Source organism: Rhea americana, unplaced genomic scaffold (genome assembly GCF_003343005.1).
Source record: "Rhea americana isolate MKP2758 unplaced genomic scaffold, rheAme1 scaffold_191, whole genome shotgun sequence".
NCBI classification, from domain to species: Eukaryota; Metazoa; Chordata; class Aves; order Rheiformes; family Rheidae; genus Rhea; species Rhea americana.
In genome coordinates this window covers 1,362,008-1,380,682 of record NW_028186050.1, presented here as the reverse complement: position 1 = coordinate 1,380,682, position 18,675 = coordinate 1,362,008, and the positions used below count along the sequence as shown (strand labels likewise).

The following is an 18,675-nucleotide window of genomic DNA, read 5'->3' as shown; positions in this document are numbered from 1 at the left end:
ATGGCCCAGAAGCTGTTGGGTTTGGCACAAAGCTTCCTCTAGCTACCGGGGGGCATTCTTATTGCTTCCATGGTGAAGAGTAAGCGTTGGGAGAGAGTGTAATGAAAGAGCGGGTCGTTCAGGCGGGACACTAGGCTTGTCTCAGTCACAAGTTCCAATCGGTAGCACACAGCCGTTCCTCTGATGACTTTTACATTCCTCAATTTTGCCAGCAGTCACCTCAGAAAACACTGTGTTTCACTGAGTGCCCTGGATGTTTCCCTTGTCAAGACCCATACTCCTGCTTTTCATAACTGAAGCGACACGGTAAAATACTGCTAACCCAGACTTTGAACTTGCACTGCTTGAAAACAATGCTTTGCACACACAAGAGAGAGAAAAAAACCAACAAAACAGGAATCTTAAAAGAATGACACTGTAACTGGAAACATTTAAATACAGCAAAACATAAATTCCTCTTCTATGCAAAGCTACAAAAGTCCAGTCTTTGTATTGTCTTCACAGGTTATGGTTTATGGCTATGCTGAGAGTCTCTGAGATTCTTTTTTTTTAATATATTTTTTTCATTTTTTTGAAATCCTGTAGAGAAGACCCTGCGGACACATCTTTGTGTTTGCAACTTTCTGAATTACATTGCAAAACTGTGCATACAGAATCTGAGAAATAAATACATTCATTACTGCACATACATATTGATACAAAAACAACACTGTCAAATAGTGTTTGCACCATCTTTGTTAGATATTAAGACCAGGCAAAATTAATATTTCATTTTCCATCAGCCCCCCCTCAGATGTCTGAGGTGGCTTTGGTGTAGAAAGTAAAAGCTACAAGGAGACAAAACTAATTATGGGGAGCTTTTTGTGTATAATTTTTGTTATCCTTTTTTTTGGCTTCAGCAGTATTCTAGCAAACTATCTTCATTGGTAATCTTTAGACTGTTCTAACATGCAAATCAAGCTTAGGTTTCTACCTAGAAAGCCTTAAGGGTTTTGGTTGGACTCTTGCGCCTGACACGGGTTCGGAGTGAATCAATCCTGCTGCTTTAATCAAAAGGTGGCTCCAGCTGTATGGCTCAGGCCCCAGCACAATTCAGAACGTAAGGAGGAAGTTACACATCTGTGCTGTTACCCTCGCATCAGACCTTTAAAGCTACCCAAGTCACCTCCTCCTTCTGCCCAGGAGCTCCATGGCCCCAGCTCGGCCTCTGTCCGGTGCAGAGGGGCAGCTCTGAAGCGTGCACACTCTTCCTCTCCAGCAGCCACAAAGCCGCACAGAAGCTGCGTGTCAATAGCTCTTTGGTGTCTTCTGTGATCTTTGTGGCTCCTGCTGCCTCCCCCAAATGCACAGAGCTGGGCTTTTGGTTTTTTTGCCAGGATTTTTGTTCTTTTTTGGTGGTTTGCAATAGAGGATCAGAAACCAGCTCAGCCCAGCTCCTATGGCTAACGTTATGGAGATGTGCTGGGTATGGAAGTTGCCACCTTCTCTGATCYCCAGAGCTTCTTGCCTCTCTTTTTACCCTTCATACTCATCTGAGGAAGAGGGAGGCTGCCTGAGGCCAGATAGGAATCGTCCCCTGCTCCAGCACCCGCTCTCCAGGTGCAGACCCGGGGCCTGGGCAGCAGCGGTGGCAGGCTCCACGCTTCGTTTAATGTCTTGGGCCTACCCAAGCTCTGCCTGCTGGGTGCAGCCGACCACCCGCCTCCTCGCCCAGATGGGGACACTCCCAGGGATGCCTCAGCTCCCTCCCAGCAACATCTCTCATGGGTTGAAGACAAAAAAAACTCTACGTTCCTCATTTCGAATTGCCCTGCGCTCTGCCGGCCCTGCCCTGCCTCCCCGAGCAGGGCTGGAATGCAGGTCGGGGCACAGCCTTCCCCCTCCCGAGGTGGGGAAAGCCGTGGTAGCCGTCAGAAGACAAACCAATGGAAAAAGCAAAGATTAATTTTGACTGGCCCCTAGATCTGTTGAGGTCTGAGACTGTAAAAGTTTATGTAAACAATGAGATAAATATATTAGTACTTTTCTGAGCCAAGTGAGGTTCCATACTCATTCAAATGTGCTTTGGTTTAAAAAATAGTTTTGTGAATTTGGGTATGAGCTTTTTTATTTTTTTATACAACTTTTGCTACTTTATCTTTTTTTTTTCCTGTTATTCCGAAAACATTCTGGAACTAAGTGACTAAAGCATATACTTAAGCTGCCTGGCCTCTTTTGTTTTTTTTTTTTTTTYCTTTTTGTTTGTTTTTAAATTGTTTTATTCCTCTTGAGGCTCTTTGTGTATTTCAAAAAAAATTAAAATAAAATAAAAAAAACAAAAATGCAACTCCCTCCCCCCCCACCCTAAAACTCTTAAAATCTTAAATATGAAACTAGTGTTTTGCTTTCTCATTAAAATACAGAAAAATGTTCGATACAATACTATGTCGTACAAATGCAGTTGAGTGTTTAGGCCCCAAGCAGGCCTTAAACAGTCCCTGAAGTTTTGAGTATTATTATTCATTATTACTGTCACAATTTGGAAAATGTTGTTTATACTCAATCTATGGAACACAACTTTACACAGCTACTTGAAAAAAGAACAAAATTTCCTTTTTGTACAATACTCTTGCTGTACACAGACATTATGTCGTATTGTTTAAGTGCTGGGGGAGGGGGAATAAAATTAAAAAAAAAAAAAAAAGACATTCCTAAAAAAAATAAAAAAATAAAAATAGCATTGGGTCCTGAAACTTCAAAATGACTTTCAGGGCGTAAGAAACAAATGAAGAAGGGGCCTGGGGGTGGGAAGGAGCGGATACATCACCTACACAAATGCTTGTAAAAATTGACTTAAACAAGGGGGAGCAAGCGACCTGCCCGCTGACCAGCTCGCTGKGCTTCTCGGCACCGGGGGCCGCTCCGTGTGTTGGCTCAGTCGGTGACAGCTTGAGCTCGTTTCCCAAGGGTGGGTCCGGCCGGGCGGGCAGAGCCGCCGCGGCGCCCGGCAGCGTGGCGGGGGGACCTGAGCCAGGGCACGGCGAGCCAGCTGGGCAAGCCGGCGTCCAGCACCCCGGCCGGAGGGGCAGAGCTCGTCACCAGCTCTGTTTCTCTAGAAAAGAGCTAAAAATCATTTTGAAAATCTGGACTTGCTGGGTCCTTAGCTAGCCAGCAGCGAGGGGAGCTCTGCTCTGGCTGCAGCCTAAGCCAGCATGGGATTTAACTCAGCTTGAGGCTTGCTGGAGGGAAGGTAAAAGCAGGAGGCAGGGTAAAAGTGCCTAGGAACTAATCTTGCACGGCTGTCCCTGGGCCCTGCTGAGACTTGCTCCGGGAAAAAGGTAGATGGCAARGCCTTCTCTGTCCTTCCCCCAAAGGCTATTTTTGGGGATATTCTCAGGGGATTTTGGCAAGAAATCAAGGGGAGAAAAGTTCTCTATATATATTCAAAATGTGGAAGTGCTAAAAAACACTAAAATCCCACCTAACCCTCCCCAAAAAGAAAACAGCGCATCTCAGCACAATTAGAAAATAATAGTGAAAAAAAAAAGTCCATGCTCCCCTCTCATGCTCCACAACTCACGGCGAGTCCGGGAGCAGTCGGACAATGGCACTAGCAGAGCACGCTGGAGCGCGGCGGCGGCGGGCAGGGCAGGCGAGCGTGTTCCCTGTAACGTGACACCAGGCCAAGGCTCAGCGCCGTTTGGTTTGTCTATTGCTTGGAGCCTGGATTCCAGTTTCCTCAGTTCATTCAATTGACCCAAAAACTTCTTATGGACTAGTCTACCTTAACAAAAACAAAACAAAAAAAAATAACCAATAGAAAATGAAGCTTATATTTCTTTGTTTTAGTCAAACATGCTCACTTTTTTCTTTTTTTTTTCTTTTTTCTTTTTTGGTCGAAACTTAAAAATTGGTTTTGTTTTTTTTTAAAAAAAGACAAAACGCGAGGTTTGGTAAACCCTATGTATAGAGACTATACTGGTTTTGAGCGGAAAAAAAAAACAAACGAAAAAACACAAGTGTAAACCTTATTCAGTTCAGAAGGGATGATTCTACTGGCTGTGAATTTTTACCACCACAGTCACGGGAGGCTTGAAATAAGCCATAGCTTTCCACAAGGTCACGCCAACAAAGTCAAGGGGGCCAAGAATCGGTGGGCTAAGTTCTCTGTCTTCTCTCCTAAACCAATAGCAGCTGTTGGCTGTGATGTCTTATGCAGATGTTGCAAGAACATTTTGTTTCTTTTTCTTTCATTTTTCTTACTTTTTGTGTGCGTGTGTTAAATTGTCTAAAAGGGAGGATATGAAACACTTTGGTTTGCTTTTTCCTCCTCTCCCCCACCTTATTGCACTCTGGATTCTAGTAAATTATAGGCTGCTATGCCCTCACCCTCTGTCCTGCCAGGTGTTTACAGAATGACCCAGATGTGCTGGGGGAGTGGAAGATGAGGGAGGCATTTTCCCCTCCCCATAGTATCCAGATTCAATAAACAAAGCTGGGAAGGGCCCAAAAAGCTCAGAGAAGTTTTCTTTTTCTTTCTTTCCTTTTCTTTTCTTCTTCTTCTTCTCTCTCTCTTTTTTTTCTTTTTTTTTCTCTCTCTTTTTTTTTTTTTTAATCTAAAAGTGACTACAAAACCCAAGAGACTGCCAAGTGAGCCAGTCCAAGCAGCCAGCACAGCCTCTGGCTCCATGTATTTTTTGCTTTGTCTTTGGCTGAGCTTTGCTTTAACATTTTTCTAGCTGACTTTTGATGGAAGGACAGGGTGGTAAAAATCCCTTAACTTTAATTTAGCTCCTACTTTTATACATTTAATTACTTACAATAAGAGAAAAAAAAATGCCTAATCTTTCACTAACCATCTTATTGTTCTCATGAATTCAAGAGGTAGCAAAGGTAACAAGTCTGTCCACACAGACTTGCTCTTTAGTGAGGGAGGAAAGCTAAAAACATACACACACACAAAAAATAAAATAAAAAATAATAAAAAAAGTACCTAAGGAACTTGTAGCAAGTCCAGCCTACATCAAACCCCCTCCCCACCCACCCACCCTAGAATTAACCTCAGACCTTCCAGTTCAAACATTCACATAAACGTTACAATGGTTTTTCCTTTAATAAAACAAGTACCTCTAAGCAAAGAATATTCATACGAAACTACTAGAAAAGTAAAGACGACCCCCTGCTCACTGAAAGAAATTCTTAGGGCATCCAGTCCCTGTTCAGTCATGGGTAAGGCGGAAGAGGTTTGTGTGTTTTGTGGGAAAAGGTGGCATGTGGTTGTGTGCGCCATGGATAAAGACCAAAACTAAAAGAGGGAGGGACCGTGAGGGAAGCATTGCCATTTCTTTAAGTGAAACACTAGTCGGTGCATGCCTAGGGAGACTGCTCTTACCACCACTGCATCGCCCGCCCGTGGGCAGGGCCATGATAGGTTCCACCATTGCCATGGCTTTCCCACAGCACTAGAAGGGGCTGCCAACCCTGTGGGATGGTCCACAGACACAGCTTCTGCACTTGTCAATGCAATGCTATGTTGTGTCATAGCTACTTGGGCCACTGAAAAGGATATGGACTTTATTTTCTTTTTAGTAGCCAGAAATACTTGTCAAGTCTGGCTTTAAGAGAGGGCATTAGTAGCATGATAATAACACAAAAGAAAGAGGTAGGGAGGGGGTAGCCAACAGAGATCAAAAGTTCCACATGGTCCCCCTTCCTGTTTCAGATAATCAAAATGAAGTCAACATGCACAAAAGGAAGTGGCATTTCTTGCCAGATCACCAAGATTTGGAGGGAGAGTTGAGCAAAATGCATCAGCTTGGCTGTGGACCTTTCTTTTTTTTTAAAAAAAGGAAAAAAAGGAACTTTTTTTTTAAATGTTAAAGCTACATTTGTTTAGGCCTCCCATGACTGAACAGAGTATGGGGAGTTGCCCCCTTTTTTGTTTGTTTTTTTCTTTTTTCTTTTTTTTTTAAGCAGCAAGTCTACAGAAAGGTAAATCACTGCGGATGGGCTCGAAGCTCATTCTGGAGTCTTTGGCTTATGTGGGAGAGGTATGCATTCGCAGGTGGCTGATCAGATTGCGCTGCTGGGTGAATTTCCCACCACACAGTTGACATTCGTAAGGTTTTTCTCCTGAGTGGACACGCATATGCTCTGTCAGTCGGTACTGCCGGGTAAAGCGCATCCCGCATTCCTCGCAAGCAAAGGGCTTAAGCCCTAAGTGGCTGCGCATATGCCGTGTCATGGTGCCCCGCTGCGTGAACATCTTGCCGCAGATGTTGCAAGGGAAGGGCCGTGTCAGCCAGTGAGTCTTCTCGTGCTGCCGCAGCGTGGCTGGATCCTTGTAGCTCTTCTCACACACTGAACACTTGAATGGCCGGGACTCTGCAGCATAGGACTGGTTGGGGTTGGACAAATCCTCGGCTTCATCCTTGCCGCCGTATGTGCCTTCCTCCTTGATGTAAAGGTCTTCCTCGGTGTGCGTCTCCACGTGGGCATTAAGCTGCTCAGAGCTGGGGAAGCCTTTGCCACAGGGGATACAGACATACAGGTTGTCACCATAGGCCACAGGCTCAAACCCCTCCTGCCGGTAGACGTAGTTGGCACTAGTATGCCCACCGCTCTCACTCTCACTCTGACCGCTGTCATCACTGTTCTCCTTACCATTTTCCACCTCCTCCTTACATGGGTATGGTAGGTCTGCACCGTAGGCCCCAGCCAGACTCCGCTCAACCGACTTGGACAAGGGCCCCAGCAGAATACCATTGGGCAGGCCTTCACCCTCGTCTCTGTCTTTACTCCCTTCCTTTCGGTCAAAGGCGTTATCTTTCTTGATCCATTCCTTCTTGCGGGACGAGTGTCGGAGGCCCTTGCGCTGGTTGCTCTCTGTCAGTGAGTGGTGGCACTCTTCACTCAGATCCATCTCCATGGGATCACTGCTGTCCGCCATGCTGTGAGGGGCTCCAACTCCAGACTCTTCAAAGGATGAGGCACTGTTGGCTGCGGGGGCTGAGGCAGATTGGGGAGAGCCATGCTGGCTTTCGCTGTGCTGCGTGTCATCGTGGGAGGCTGCAACAGGGAGCGACGGGCTTTTTTTGGACAGATCAAGGCCTAGCTCCTGGTCACCAGTGCTCCCATTTGCACTGCTGCCCCCACCGCCATTCTTACTGGCTCCCCTGCTTAAGGAGTGACAGTTCTCTTGGTTGGAGCTGCTGATGAAGACCTCATCATCAGAGAGCTTTCCCTTTGACAGCTCCTTTGAGTGTGAGCCCTTCAACCCTTCGGTTGACCCTGAATAGCGAGCTTGGATGACCGAAGCAGTGGAAAGTCTCTGACTCCTGGCAGATCTCCCAACACCAAGGCCACTGGCCTTGCCAGCAAAGGACTTGCCATTCCGCTTCAGCTTCTTTCTGCAGAGAGCTGCCAGGTCGTGCAGTTGGAGGTAGCTTGCTGCGGTGAGGAGAGCATTAAAGTTCTGTTCACCGGGCTGGTCAGTCGTTAAGAGCTTACCAGTATAAATAAAGTCCAAGATCTGTCGGAACACAGTGGGGTTCACCATGTCCGTATCTAAATTAATCAGGTTGTCATGCAGGACGAGGGATTTGAAATACATGCTGCTGGCTGCCAGGATGTTCTTATGGGCACGAAACAGGGCATTTTCTACCACAATGATCACATCACAGAGGAAACCTTTGGCTCGTTGCTGGTTCAGCTGCAGTAGCAGTTGTTTGGCATGATTTGGCAGTTCCATCTCCACCTTCTCTTCCTTTCACCTTCACTTTACCACCTACAACACAGGAGGATGAGAAGTATGAATCTGCTATTTCCACCCAAACAAGTCTACATTTAATAGACTGGCTTAATACAGTGCAGTCAAGTGCTAGGTGTGACACTGACTAAGGAGCTCTGGACACATTTCAGCTCTGCAAGTTGTGATTCTGCTTAGAATATAGAGGGAAGCATTTCTCATGATAAAATTTCAGGTCTTTAAAAATCAGATTTGTAAATAGCTTTCCCCTCCCCTCCCCCTTTAAAGAGAAGGAATCATGGTTGGCTGGAATTATCATTCAAAAGATGTCAGCAGAAAACAGTGCTTAGGTACAAGGGAAGGCTGTTTCTCTTCCCTGAAACAAATCTGAAGGGAGGATGAGGAGAAAAAAAGAAAAGGAGAGGAAAAAAAAGCACCAATTTTACTGCTATCTGCATATCTGAGCATGTAAAACAATTAACATAAGCAGCAGCTTCCCTGCTTTAACTTGTAGTTTGTTTCTTGGCTCTTCCATGTTGAACTCTTACAACACCCAACAGCTCTGGGGTTAGGAAAATGACATGTAACAACTAAATCCGTTGAAGATGGAATTAATCACACTGAGGTGTGAATGGAAAAATCTCCTTAAGAGTATGAAATGCCAGCTTTAAAAACCAGCCGCCTGGCAAAGTCCACATCACAATCCATTTACTTTAAGGGGCTAGAATCAACCATGAACTGGCTGAAATTTGGGATGCTGAGCTACTTAGATATTTATATTGGCTTTCCCAGTAATATAGACCTTTTGAAATATCTAGTTTGAGAACTATCAGAACCAACTGCAGTTTTAAGTTTAGTAGATACTATGTTCRTAAGAATTTGGATTTAAAGTTGGGGCTGCATTAGAAATCCAAGATCATTTTTTTGACTTTTGTTGTTGAGGTTTTTGTTTGAAAATGGCAATTACTACTTGTAATAGACAGTTATCTGTTTAAATTATCTATTTCTAGTTGACTTTAAATGGTTTCTGAGGTTCAAATATGGGAATTAGATATCAAGCATACAACAAGCACCTTTAGCTTTCCCCTTCTCTCTTCCTTTTCCAGTTTATCTTATTATTCAAACAGATTTCTCCTATTGAAAGAGGAGCAGGCCATTCTTCCTTAGAAATGGAGATTAAATTTTCTCCTAAAATCATTAGGCTAATTAACAGTTAACGTTTTTATTGTTTTTGAGTCCCATTACCACATGCTGTCCCATCAGATTTCAAATGAGGAAGCATTAGACTGCATTATCTTCCCTCCGGGTCAAGTATGTATACTCAAGAAAAAGAAATACTGAGTGGTATTTYCAATAGTAAGGCTAAAAAATACTCTCCCAAACCTGACTCTCATCAACTGGTGATAACTAGGAGAATTTCATTTGTTAAAAATGTGGTAAATTTACATCATCCATTTCTGCACATAGCRTAAAGCAAAAAATTATGCTTTATGAAAAAAAAMCTACCAAAACTAAACTAATGCAGCTTTTCTTCCAACTCTGCTAGCTTACTAGCTTGGTACTTATCCTGTTACCACCAGCTCTGCCAAGCAGGTACTGGCACACTCCTGCAGGACACATTTCTGCAGTTGGCTACCGGGTTGGCCTGGTACTTGGTTAAGCATTTGGCAGAATTCTGTGGCCTCTGTTCCGTGCAGCAGCATCTAACCCGGTATCCACCCAGCTCTCAGAAGCTTTTGATTTTAACCCCAACTAAACTGACTGCTCTGTTTTTCTGTTTTGTATTGTTTCAGCAATGGGTAGGAACCCGAGTAGATGGCAAATTCACCAATATGCCTTCACACACGTTTGCTTTGTTCCCTAGTGTAGCTGGCTCTTAGAAAGGGTGGCAATCAAACATTGAAATACAGGCTTGCCATGGTGTCAGCCACTTGTTTCTCCTCCACGTGCAATGTTTCTGTCATAGAAACTCACCCTGCAGCATCASAAAAACTTGATAGAGACAGGGATTACTACCACTAAACAGTGCTGAGYGCTTTAAAAACAAGTTTTGCTGTAATTAGTTACATCAGAGTTGCAGCACGCAGGCAGTGTGTCTGGTTTTAGTGGCTTGCTTACAAAACTGCTGATTAAGAGGAAGAAACTACAGCATGGAGGCACAAATACCCACTTTTATCTAACCAGGCCAGTAAGGACTTACTTCTGGGTCACAAAGATATATCGATAGGGAAGGACAAAAACATGGCTTGCGACATAACAGAGCGTCTATATATATAAATGCATACTGCTCAAGAATAGCCAGAGTCAGCCTGCTGCTGCGCTGTTTTCACTACAGATACTGCTTTCCTTCTGCATGAATCCATGAAACAAAATCCTTCAATATGATTTTTATTCATTCCTTAAAGGAGAAATGCAAGAAGGGAAACAGCAGCCAATAATATTTTTCACCTATGGAGACTAACAAAATGTGTGTTACTGAACTAAAAGCAAACTTACTCACCGTTCATGTGGCACTTGAAGTAGAGGTCTAAAAAAAACCTCTGTATACACATTTGTCTAAGCCTTTGCAAGAAGTACAGGATTGCTGCAGCTACTAATRGGAAATACTCTTAAATTTTTACTTCTGTTTTTTTCTTTCTGCATTAAATGATATCACAGTAATGAGCTTGCAGGAGCAAGCCCTTGGAGCAAGGATAGAATTATAATTCTGCTATTTACTGACCTTCATGAGGAAGATAATACTATTATGAAACCTCTGTATGTTCTGCAGCTGAAAAATTAACATAGTACAAGTTGTTTAAATTGCCTCTATTTATCCCATATGTCAAATTTTACAAAAGTATTCATGTTTACAAGGACAAAAGTATGGGTTAGATTACTATCCTCAGTAGATTTTAAAAGCAGTGGTCAGGTTTAAGCACTACAACACTGTCTAATAATTTGAAGAGTTCTCAGAGCTGAAGTCTAATGTGGACTTAGCATCCCAAGTAAAATTTATGTAATGGAACAAGGCAGCAAAACCTTTAGCCAAGTTTAAAACCTCATATTTGAAATTTGCCAGGAAATCCCCACTGAGGGCTTTTACCAGGACAGCCACATGGGTCAGAAAACACCTTTTACTGATGTACTTCTGCTGGCAAGAACTTTATAGCATCAACCTGGCTTGTGTATCATGTGCAGTCCTGAACACAAATAAATCCATTCCAGATGTTTATCCAGAGCTGACCAATTCTACACCCTTCTGTAGCAGTGATCCATCTCAGGGATGGGGGAAGAGTGGAGTGTTGGATACCTTATTTGCAAAAGAGAAGCAGACATTATTCCTCAACCTGTAGCGATCCCAAAATCTCACTGCTAGTCGAAAGCATGGGCCAAATATAACTATGAGATTAATACAGTGTAAAAGTTAGCAGATCTTCTCAAACAAATGGCAGGTACAGCCTTCCTTGCAAAAGCCTTGCTTTTGTATTAGTTCTGCAGGGACAGGCTCTTAAAAAATCCGAAACGCTTGGATAACAAGAACAACAWCAATCGCCACCATCCTCTCTTCCTGAAAAATCACAATGCTTTATATTTCTTGTATTTCGGTATCTCTTTTAAGAAGTTGTCCTTTTCTACTTTCTGGAAGAAGAAAAAACAGTTCAAATATTCAATGATATTCCCAGTTCAGAGGAGCCCTAGCTCAGAAGAGGGTCAGATACATTTCTATTAAGAAGACTAAAAACAAAACCTCTGGAAAATGCAAATGTCTCACTGGGGCCAGTCTTTTACTATTTAATTTGGTGAGCAAAATTTCACTCCTTTACATTTTCTCAGCTGCAAAACAGGACCAGAGTAGGCTTTGGCATATAGCACTAGAGATGGTCCCTTTTCAGATTCAGGTTGCTTCCTAGTCATTTAGGGCATTCAGTTTTCGGAGCAATGAACCTGTTCAATGATTCTTGTGCAAGTGAGAAAAGAAGCGAGACAGAGGCTCTCCACTACCTCCACTATATCCAAGACACAGACACAGCACATGCAAAGATGTGAAAATACAGGGCACAAATCACAGAATACAGTAATGCTGCAAGCGGATGCCACACATCAAAGGTATGCAAGCTAAGAGTTGATAGTGTCTTCATAAGCAATATTGCCCAAGGAACTGGGTAACTGCAAGTTACTAATCAGTGGCTCAGAGCCAGCCTGGGTCACACTGTGATCCAGTGGGCATGAAGGTTATGCAGAACACACCAACTGCTCCAAGAGCTTTGCTGCTCTCTCTGCAGAGCAGGAAAAACTTGATTTGCTCCTCATTTCAACAAAGACTCTGAAAGTCACTGAAAATTAGATTGCCAAGTACAGGAGAATACGAGTCCCTTCACTCCCTTAAAAAGTTTAAAATCTACATATTCACTACAGATTTGATTCTCTGTAATACTGCTAAATCTCTTCCTAAAATTAATTGCAGAATGAATGCTGAATGTGTTATCTTAGCAACCTCTGGCAGGAGGTGCTGTTTGATTTTACCTGTGAGTTATAGATTGCAGCATATGAACATTGTTTACCTTTTAAGAAGCAACACCAGTGAAGCAAAGAATCAATCAAAAACAGATCTAAGGAACCACTCATTTCACGTAGAGGATTTGTGGATGGATGAGAAGGTTAGACAGCGAGCACCTGAATAGTGAACTAACGATACTGCAGATAAAAACCAACAAACAGGTTAGATGTGATGTATCAAATTAGATGCCATTAAAGCATTAGCCTACTGTGCATGTTATAATATACCTATGAAAGACAGTGGCCTTTTTACTTATTTCTCCACCTTCCCAAACAGTTCTGCTGCACTTAGCAGACACTGCAGCAGCCAGCACAGAGAAGATCAAGGCAAAACAAAATCAGTTGTCTCCTGTGTTGCTCTCTCACACCAGTTTACAGTGTTCCTCCAATTTTTTGACATAAAAAAATCAGTCCAGCTGCTACTGGATCTGTGTGAAACTGAAACAGATCACTTCTTCACCTTTCAGTTTCAGATGATCTAACTTTTTTCGAGCACTTGAGGACCCCAGTAGGAAGAGAGTTTTCCCATTGCTCACTGGCTCATCTGACCTTCCTCAACCCACATCCCCACAGAACCTATTTCATTATTCTCCTGAGGTATCGTGAGCTGGGCTTTCCTGGCCGCTAACCTTCCCCCCAGGAGCTGCAGTTGGCAGGTCGTTAGCCCATGCCTTGTGAATGTATTCACACTGGAGAGCAGCAGAGGCAGGCCTAGGAATGCACAAACTGTGTTAGCCCAGGTGGTTCCCTATCCCCAGCTCCTGTGAGCAGGCAGACAGCAGAACTTGAAAGCAGAGGCAAGAACATGCACTTTTTCATCGTTGCCCGGGGAGCAGCGAAAGCTGTGCAGGAGAGGCTCAAGCACAAAACAGGAYGCAGCACCCTTGTTTCTCACACAGGAATATCTCATACTTCAAAACAAGTAAGACCAACATGTCAAGTTAGTGAGTGCAGAGCAGGGGAAGGGAGAGAAAGCAGCATGCAGGGCAGAACAGGATGTGCAGCTGATGTTGCAAGTGTGAAGGAGAATGGAGGATCATTTCACAGAGGATATCACATCAGCAAACTTAAAGTGGCCCTTATTTAGTTTTGTTTCATTCCAATTAGTGCCAGGCAGAACTGCCCTCCCTGCTCCCTGAAGCAACTCTTGCAGGACTCCCGCAGAAACGATACAGATTTTCTTATGGACACAAGCACCTGTTTGGTACCTTTGTGCAGCAACGTTTGGACATTAAGTACGTAGGCAACACATGCTCAACTGCTACCAGCTCCTGGCCCAAGAAGGAGAAAAGAAAAAGAGTCACATGATGTCCCCAGTCCCTTCTTTCTCCTGTCCTAGAATAACAAAATCTGACATGGCTAGTCCTTTCCCTGCTCCTTGGCAGATTGCACAGGAAAGGGGAATCTCCATAGGTGAAGAGGATAGGGGCTCTATGTGCATGAAAGCACTAACATCAGGAGAGCAAAGTGATTTCTAGTCAGTGCAAGGCTTCAGCAAAGCAGGAACACCTTGCTATACAAGCTGAGACTACGAGCAGTAGAATGCAGATTAACCACTTGGTTGCCGCTTACCATGCCAGGTACATTGGGCTAAAGGCACCTCCATCCAGTGCTGCCCGACGTGCCAGGTACATCCCATGATGTTCCATTGAAATCACAACAGGCCATCAATAGAACGTGGCTGCACGGATGCAGAATGGAGAACCAGCAGGGACGCTGTTAAATGCAATTAAAAAACTGCAATCAAAATTGAAACGTACATTTTAAAACGGCCACCTGCCTTAAAAATGTAACTGCTAGAACAACCTCCCCTCCRCCCATCTCCCCAGGACTGCTGAACTGCAATGGAAACAGAGGGGAAGGTCTCTGAAAGTGTCTTGGATGGCTCTTTCTGACCATCTCCATGTAGTGTTCCAAAGGCAATGAGCTTCAGGGAGATCAGGCCATTTARATAAAAGAACAGCAGATCCCGGAACTTCTGCACCAGCTTCCTTCTGCCCAGGAGATCAGACAACTAAATACCACCATTTAGAAATGCTTCTACGACAAGAAAAATCTGGTGCCAGAGCTTCATGGTCTTGTTCCCCGCAAAGTACAGGCAATGGAAGAAACATTTAAAAGCTGCCACTGATCCTCTGTGTTGTCTCCATTTCCCTGTCCCACTTCCCAAGCCTACAAAATCTTGCTTTTCTAGAGATGTCATGGCATTGAGCAAGGCAGGGTTCTTTGGCTTTTGTTACATCTGTTGAGGTAAAAGAAAATACTGTGTACCCTTCTTCTATTTATAATGATGTTTCACTGATAATGTTTAAGTCTCCCTGTTCTTAGAGACTGGAGTTAAGTTGATTCATGGTGAACTACAGCTGGTGCAAGAGTCACAATACTGAATGTTTCTGTACCTTAAGACATGTAATTTCACCCTTCCCTGCCCAAAGGAAAAAGCAACAAGATCCTTTCCATGCCCATGAAAGGCACATCCCACAGATCCACACAGCTCATCAAACTTAAGATATCCCCAGCAGTGCATATCCTCCTTCCCGAGCAGTTCCTGTAACAACTGAGGCAACATTATCAGGGAGGATAGTCTCAGGGTAGGTGCAAAGTACAGGTCCCTCTCTAAAAGTGCTGTTGCTACCCCAGTAGAGAAAAAAAAAATCCACAAGAACAACAGGAAAGGAATCCTACAGCCTTACAGGGATTTAAAATAGGTTTTTATATACTCATGGCAAAGTGGTGCTTTTCCATAACACTTGTCGCACTGACAGTTGCATGTTTCCAGCTGTGCTTATAAACATTTTATAAATTAGAGGAATATTGATTGTAATTTCAACCTTAAAAGATAAAAGGCCAACAGAAAAGACTTGCAGTAGTGAATCTGCTTGGATGAGAGTGAAAGCATAGGAGTACACTGGCCTGTCAGATAGGAAATGTCGTTGTGTGAAGGACACGGAACGCAAGGAGATAGTTCTTCATTCTTCCTGGACATCTGCTGGGCTCAGGCCTGGAATAGAGAGTTCCCATCATTCCCACCTGGATCCTAACCCCCACAGTTCTGGAACTAAGTCTCTTTCATGCTGAACTAATAGGTCTTTTGATTCAGATTGGCCTGTTTTGACTGCTGTAGACTGAAGATTTTTAAATCTTGTCAATACTATAAAGAAATGAAATGTAAGCAAGTGTCTGCTTATTGACCTGGGCTGTGCTGGGCCAAAAGCATTTGCTGAACTAGTTTGAACAAACCACTGCCAGCATGAACAGGCCAATCCACATTTAAACAGCATTCTGCTTGAAGCATAAAGAACCTGAGCCTCAAAGTGCTGGAGCTCCCCCCTCTCCAACTGAGCCAGCACAGGCTGGAGTGCAGGCAAGCAACACAGTCCTGGCTGCATCTGCCAGCATCAGAATGCTGACAAACACTTGGCAATACTCGGCTTGAGAAAGGGGTGCTGGATGCTGCAGGAAGGTATTTCTTGGACTCATTTTCAGACAGTAGCCCTAATGCAGATATATACACTGGGATTACAACAATTTACTTCTTCCTACCATGAAGCAAGAAGCTCTTCTTCATAGTTGTATTTCCCCTCTAGGGCAGAGATTAACAGAGAATTGTTTAAAGAAAAAAGGTGTTTCCTAATGCTAGAACTTCATGCTGCGGTCAGAAATGAAGTCAGTCAGTCCTGCCAATTCCTAAGCAGAGCTCTTGTATAGCATACATTTCATTTCACTGTCAACATGAAGGAGATTAGGACTACCCAAAGCCCTTAGGTGGGAGGAGAAAAAGAGAGGCATGGACATCGTGATCTTGTCAGGGAGAGCCAGGCAGTAAAAATTTCTGCATATCTGCAGAGCACAGCTGATCTCAAAACCACAGGATGGCACAAAAAAAAGGAAGCCTCAGAAGCTAGTGAGGGGCAATAGATGTTGGACCCTTCTGCAGCCCTGTAACAGCTGAGCAAGCTCAGCTCCAGCTTCACTTTGGTATTGTATTAGAAGTGATATAGGTAGCCCCAATGCCCCATGCTCATCTAATGATTCCTTATTGCATTAAAACATTGTTCAGTGGAGCGACCCAGCCCACACTGGAAGAAGGATACAATCTACCATCCACCTGTTTGGTTCCCTTTGGTATGCAAAATTCTTCTGTTTTCCAGCTACCTTTGAGCCTTGATGTATAGAATTCTCCCTTTACAATACAAGAATTTCAGATTTGACAAAAGGATTATTGCTACCTTGCCGCTAATCCTAGAGAGTGTTAGGCAGAATTAACAATGAATTACAGGAACTGGGAAAATGCTTTTCGTATGAAAAGCTTGGGACCTGCCTTTCAGTATGATAGGGGATGCACAGGGTGGCAGCTTCATGGTAGGCATTGCTTTGGGGGCAAGAGTACACAGCATGGTAGAGAAAAAGGAAAGTTCTGACTCTTTTCTAGTCATGACAGCCTTGTAGCAACCTCCCAGTTGCAGCACAGCATTAGAGTCCCGACTCACTACCAGTACAAACTGATAGCTGGGTTGTGAGCTGCAGCAACACTGGAGCAAATGCACAGACCTTTCAGCTGTCCCTGCAACTGCAGGGAATCTCCAGGACAGGGATGAAGCAGACAGCTGGGAGTGTTAAATCCACGAGCTATTGTGATTCAGACCCCTTAGTTACAGAGTTTGTTAGCCCAAACAGGGCCTTGGAGCACTGGAAGAAATGAGAGAGGATTTGAAAAAGAATTGGTTCTCCCAATTGGCTTGCTTACTTTATTTCTTGTGTGAACTCRGCAAACTTTTGTAGTAACAGCAGAGAGAGGCAGTCTGCACAGGAGCCTCTCCACACAGAACGCTGTTAATATCATGAACTGGTTGCGGCAATTTACAGTAAGCTCCATGCTGAGGGGTGTGGGAAAAAAAAAGGACTCTAATAGCCTTGGACCAAAATGTCATCACTGTCATCATATAGCAGATACCAGTGAGCACAGAAACAAATTTTGCTGTCTCATTTTTTTTTCTCCAAGACCAAATCTCATTCTGTTACCTCATTCCTACCTGCAGGTGCAGCAGCAGTGATTCTCCCTAACACAAATGAGTAATTCCTTACATACCTCACTGTTAGCATTTTAACCACTATTCTTTTTTCTTTTGCCAAAAACTGGCTTGATGCTCAACCTTGTGCTTCCTAGAGAAGTCTTTGCCTCTAAGTGCTAATCTGGCTTGAGATTCTTGCTGTGCACTACTCCTGTGAAATTTGCCTGAAGACTCCTGTGAAGTCTTTCAGGCAAATTGTTTAAGAATTGATCCTGACAGTATCAAAACCTTGCGCTGTACTGCCTGTCAAACCTCCCTCAGACTGGACCCCAAATCCTCATACAATTGGTCCTTCATAACCACTACAAAAGTGTTTCTGCAGCTCTGAGCCCAGCTGATAAGAAGGTGCCAGAAAGCAACTATCATTTGTAAGGGCAGAAGCCGTAATGGACACAAAGTTCTGCAAACTATCTGCATGGCATCCAAATCTGTCCAAGCTGAGGATGTCCTAAGGGGATGGCAAGACACAAGAATGTTGGTGCTTTATGTAATGTTACCCATTTTCAAAATTCTTCATGTTTCCTTGACTGATTCCCCTCAGACACTACCGGTGCCCAAATTCTAATTTCAGCTGTTTTATTCATCTGTCTCTTTCACTTGAGGCTTCAAGCTTTTATAAACTCAGCTCACAGGCTGCAAGGGGATCACTATTAATATTCTTCCAAAAGTCACCATTTCTCAGCAAGGTTCCCATCCTGCCACCTTTATTCTGCAGCGCTGCACAACAGTGTCCAGGGCTGCAGATACCTCATGCGCCTTCGGCCAGCCTTCTCTGTCAGAAGGTTTCTGAGCTTAGGGGGTTTCAAGCCCAGGCACACTATGAAAGGCAGCCCAAGCAAGGTCATGGGATGTTGCAAACCTTACTACAATCCAAAGCAAAGAATCTTCCTCCTTTCTTTCCCAACACACTATTCTTGACAAGGTCAAGAATTTTCTGGCAGTTCTCAAAAGACACAAATTACAAGCTCTTGTCATGAATCAAGACTTAAACCAAGTCTCTATTAAAAAAAAAAAAAAAAAAAAAAAGTGAAAGGAGAGGGGGCAAGGCAAGGGAGAAGGTAGTTTTACCCAAAGCTTGGTTTTGAAAAGGGAATTCACAGCTTATGCACGTGTGTTACCCTGTAATCTGGACCCATAGAAGCATTTTACACAGAACCATATACACACCCCAGAGCAAAAGAACTAGCGCTTCCTGCATCCGTTCCAGTTTGTTCAGCTTCTCCTAAATCAACACTGCCAGAAGGCAAGACAGCACTATAACAAATTAGCACCACTCACAATTTGTTGAGTTGCTGTTCCATTGTTTGTTTATTTAAAACACACACACGCACACACACA

General features: G+C 43.7%; 1 protein-coding gene across 8 annotated transcripts in view; it reads right to left on the bottom strand.

The window, feature by feature from the left end:
- Positions 1-4,242: 4,242 nt before the first annotated feature.
- HIC2 (HIC ZBTB transcriptional repressor 2) overlaps positions 4,243-18,675 on the bottom strand; it is a 74,940-nt gene continuing 60,507 nt past the window's right edge. For 2 of the 8 annotated variants that reach the window (XM_085302737.1, XM_085302735.1), the window contains 3 exons: positions 13,838-13,981; positions 12,271-12,403; positions 4,243-7,765 (listed from right to left, as the gene is read on the bottom strand). In XM_085302737.1, the coding sequence (XP_085158863.1) occupies positions 6,017-7,729 (1,713 nt within the window). In that variant the 5' untranslated portion in view covers positions 7,730-7,765; positions 12,271-12,403; positions 13,838-13,981 and the 3' untranslated portion in view covers positions 4,243-6,016. Of the gene's footprint in view, positions 7,766-10,448; positions 10,476-12,270; positions 12,404-13,473; positions 13,537-13,837; positions 13,982-18,675 lie in introns of those variants that run through there. The other 6 variants (XM_085302741.1, XM_085302740.1, XM_085302738.1 and 3 more) reach the window with 5 other exon arrangements.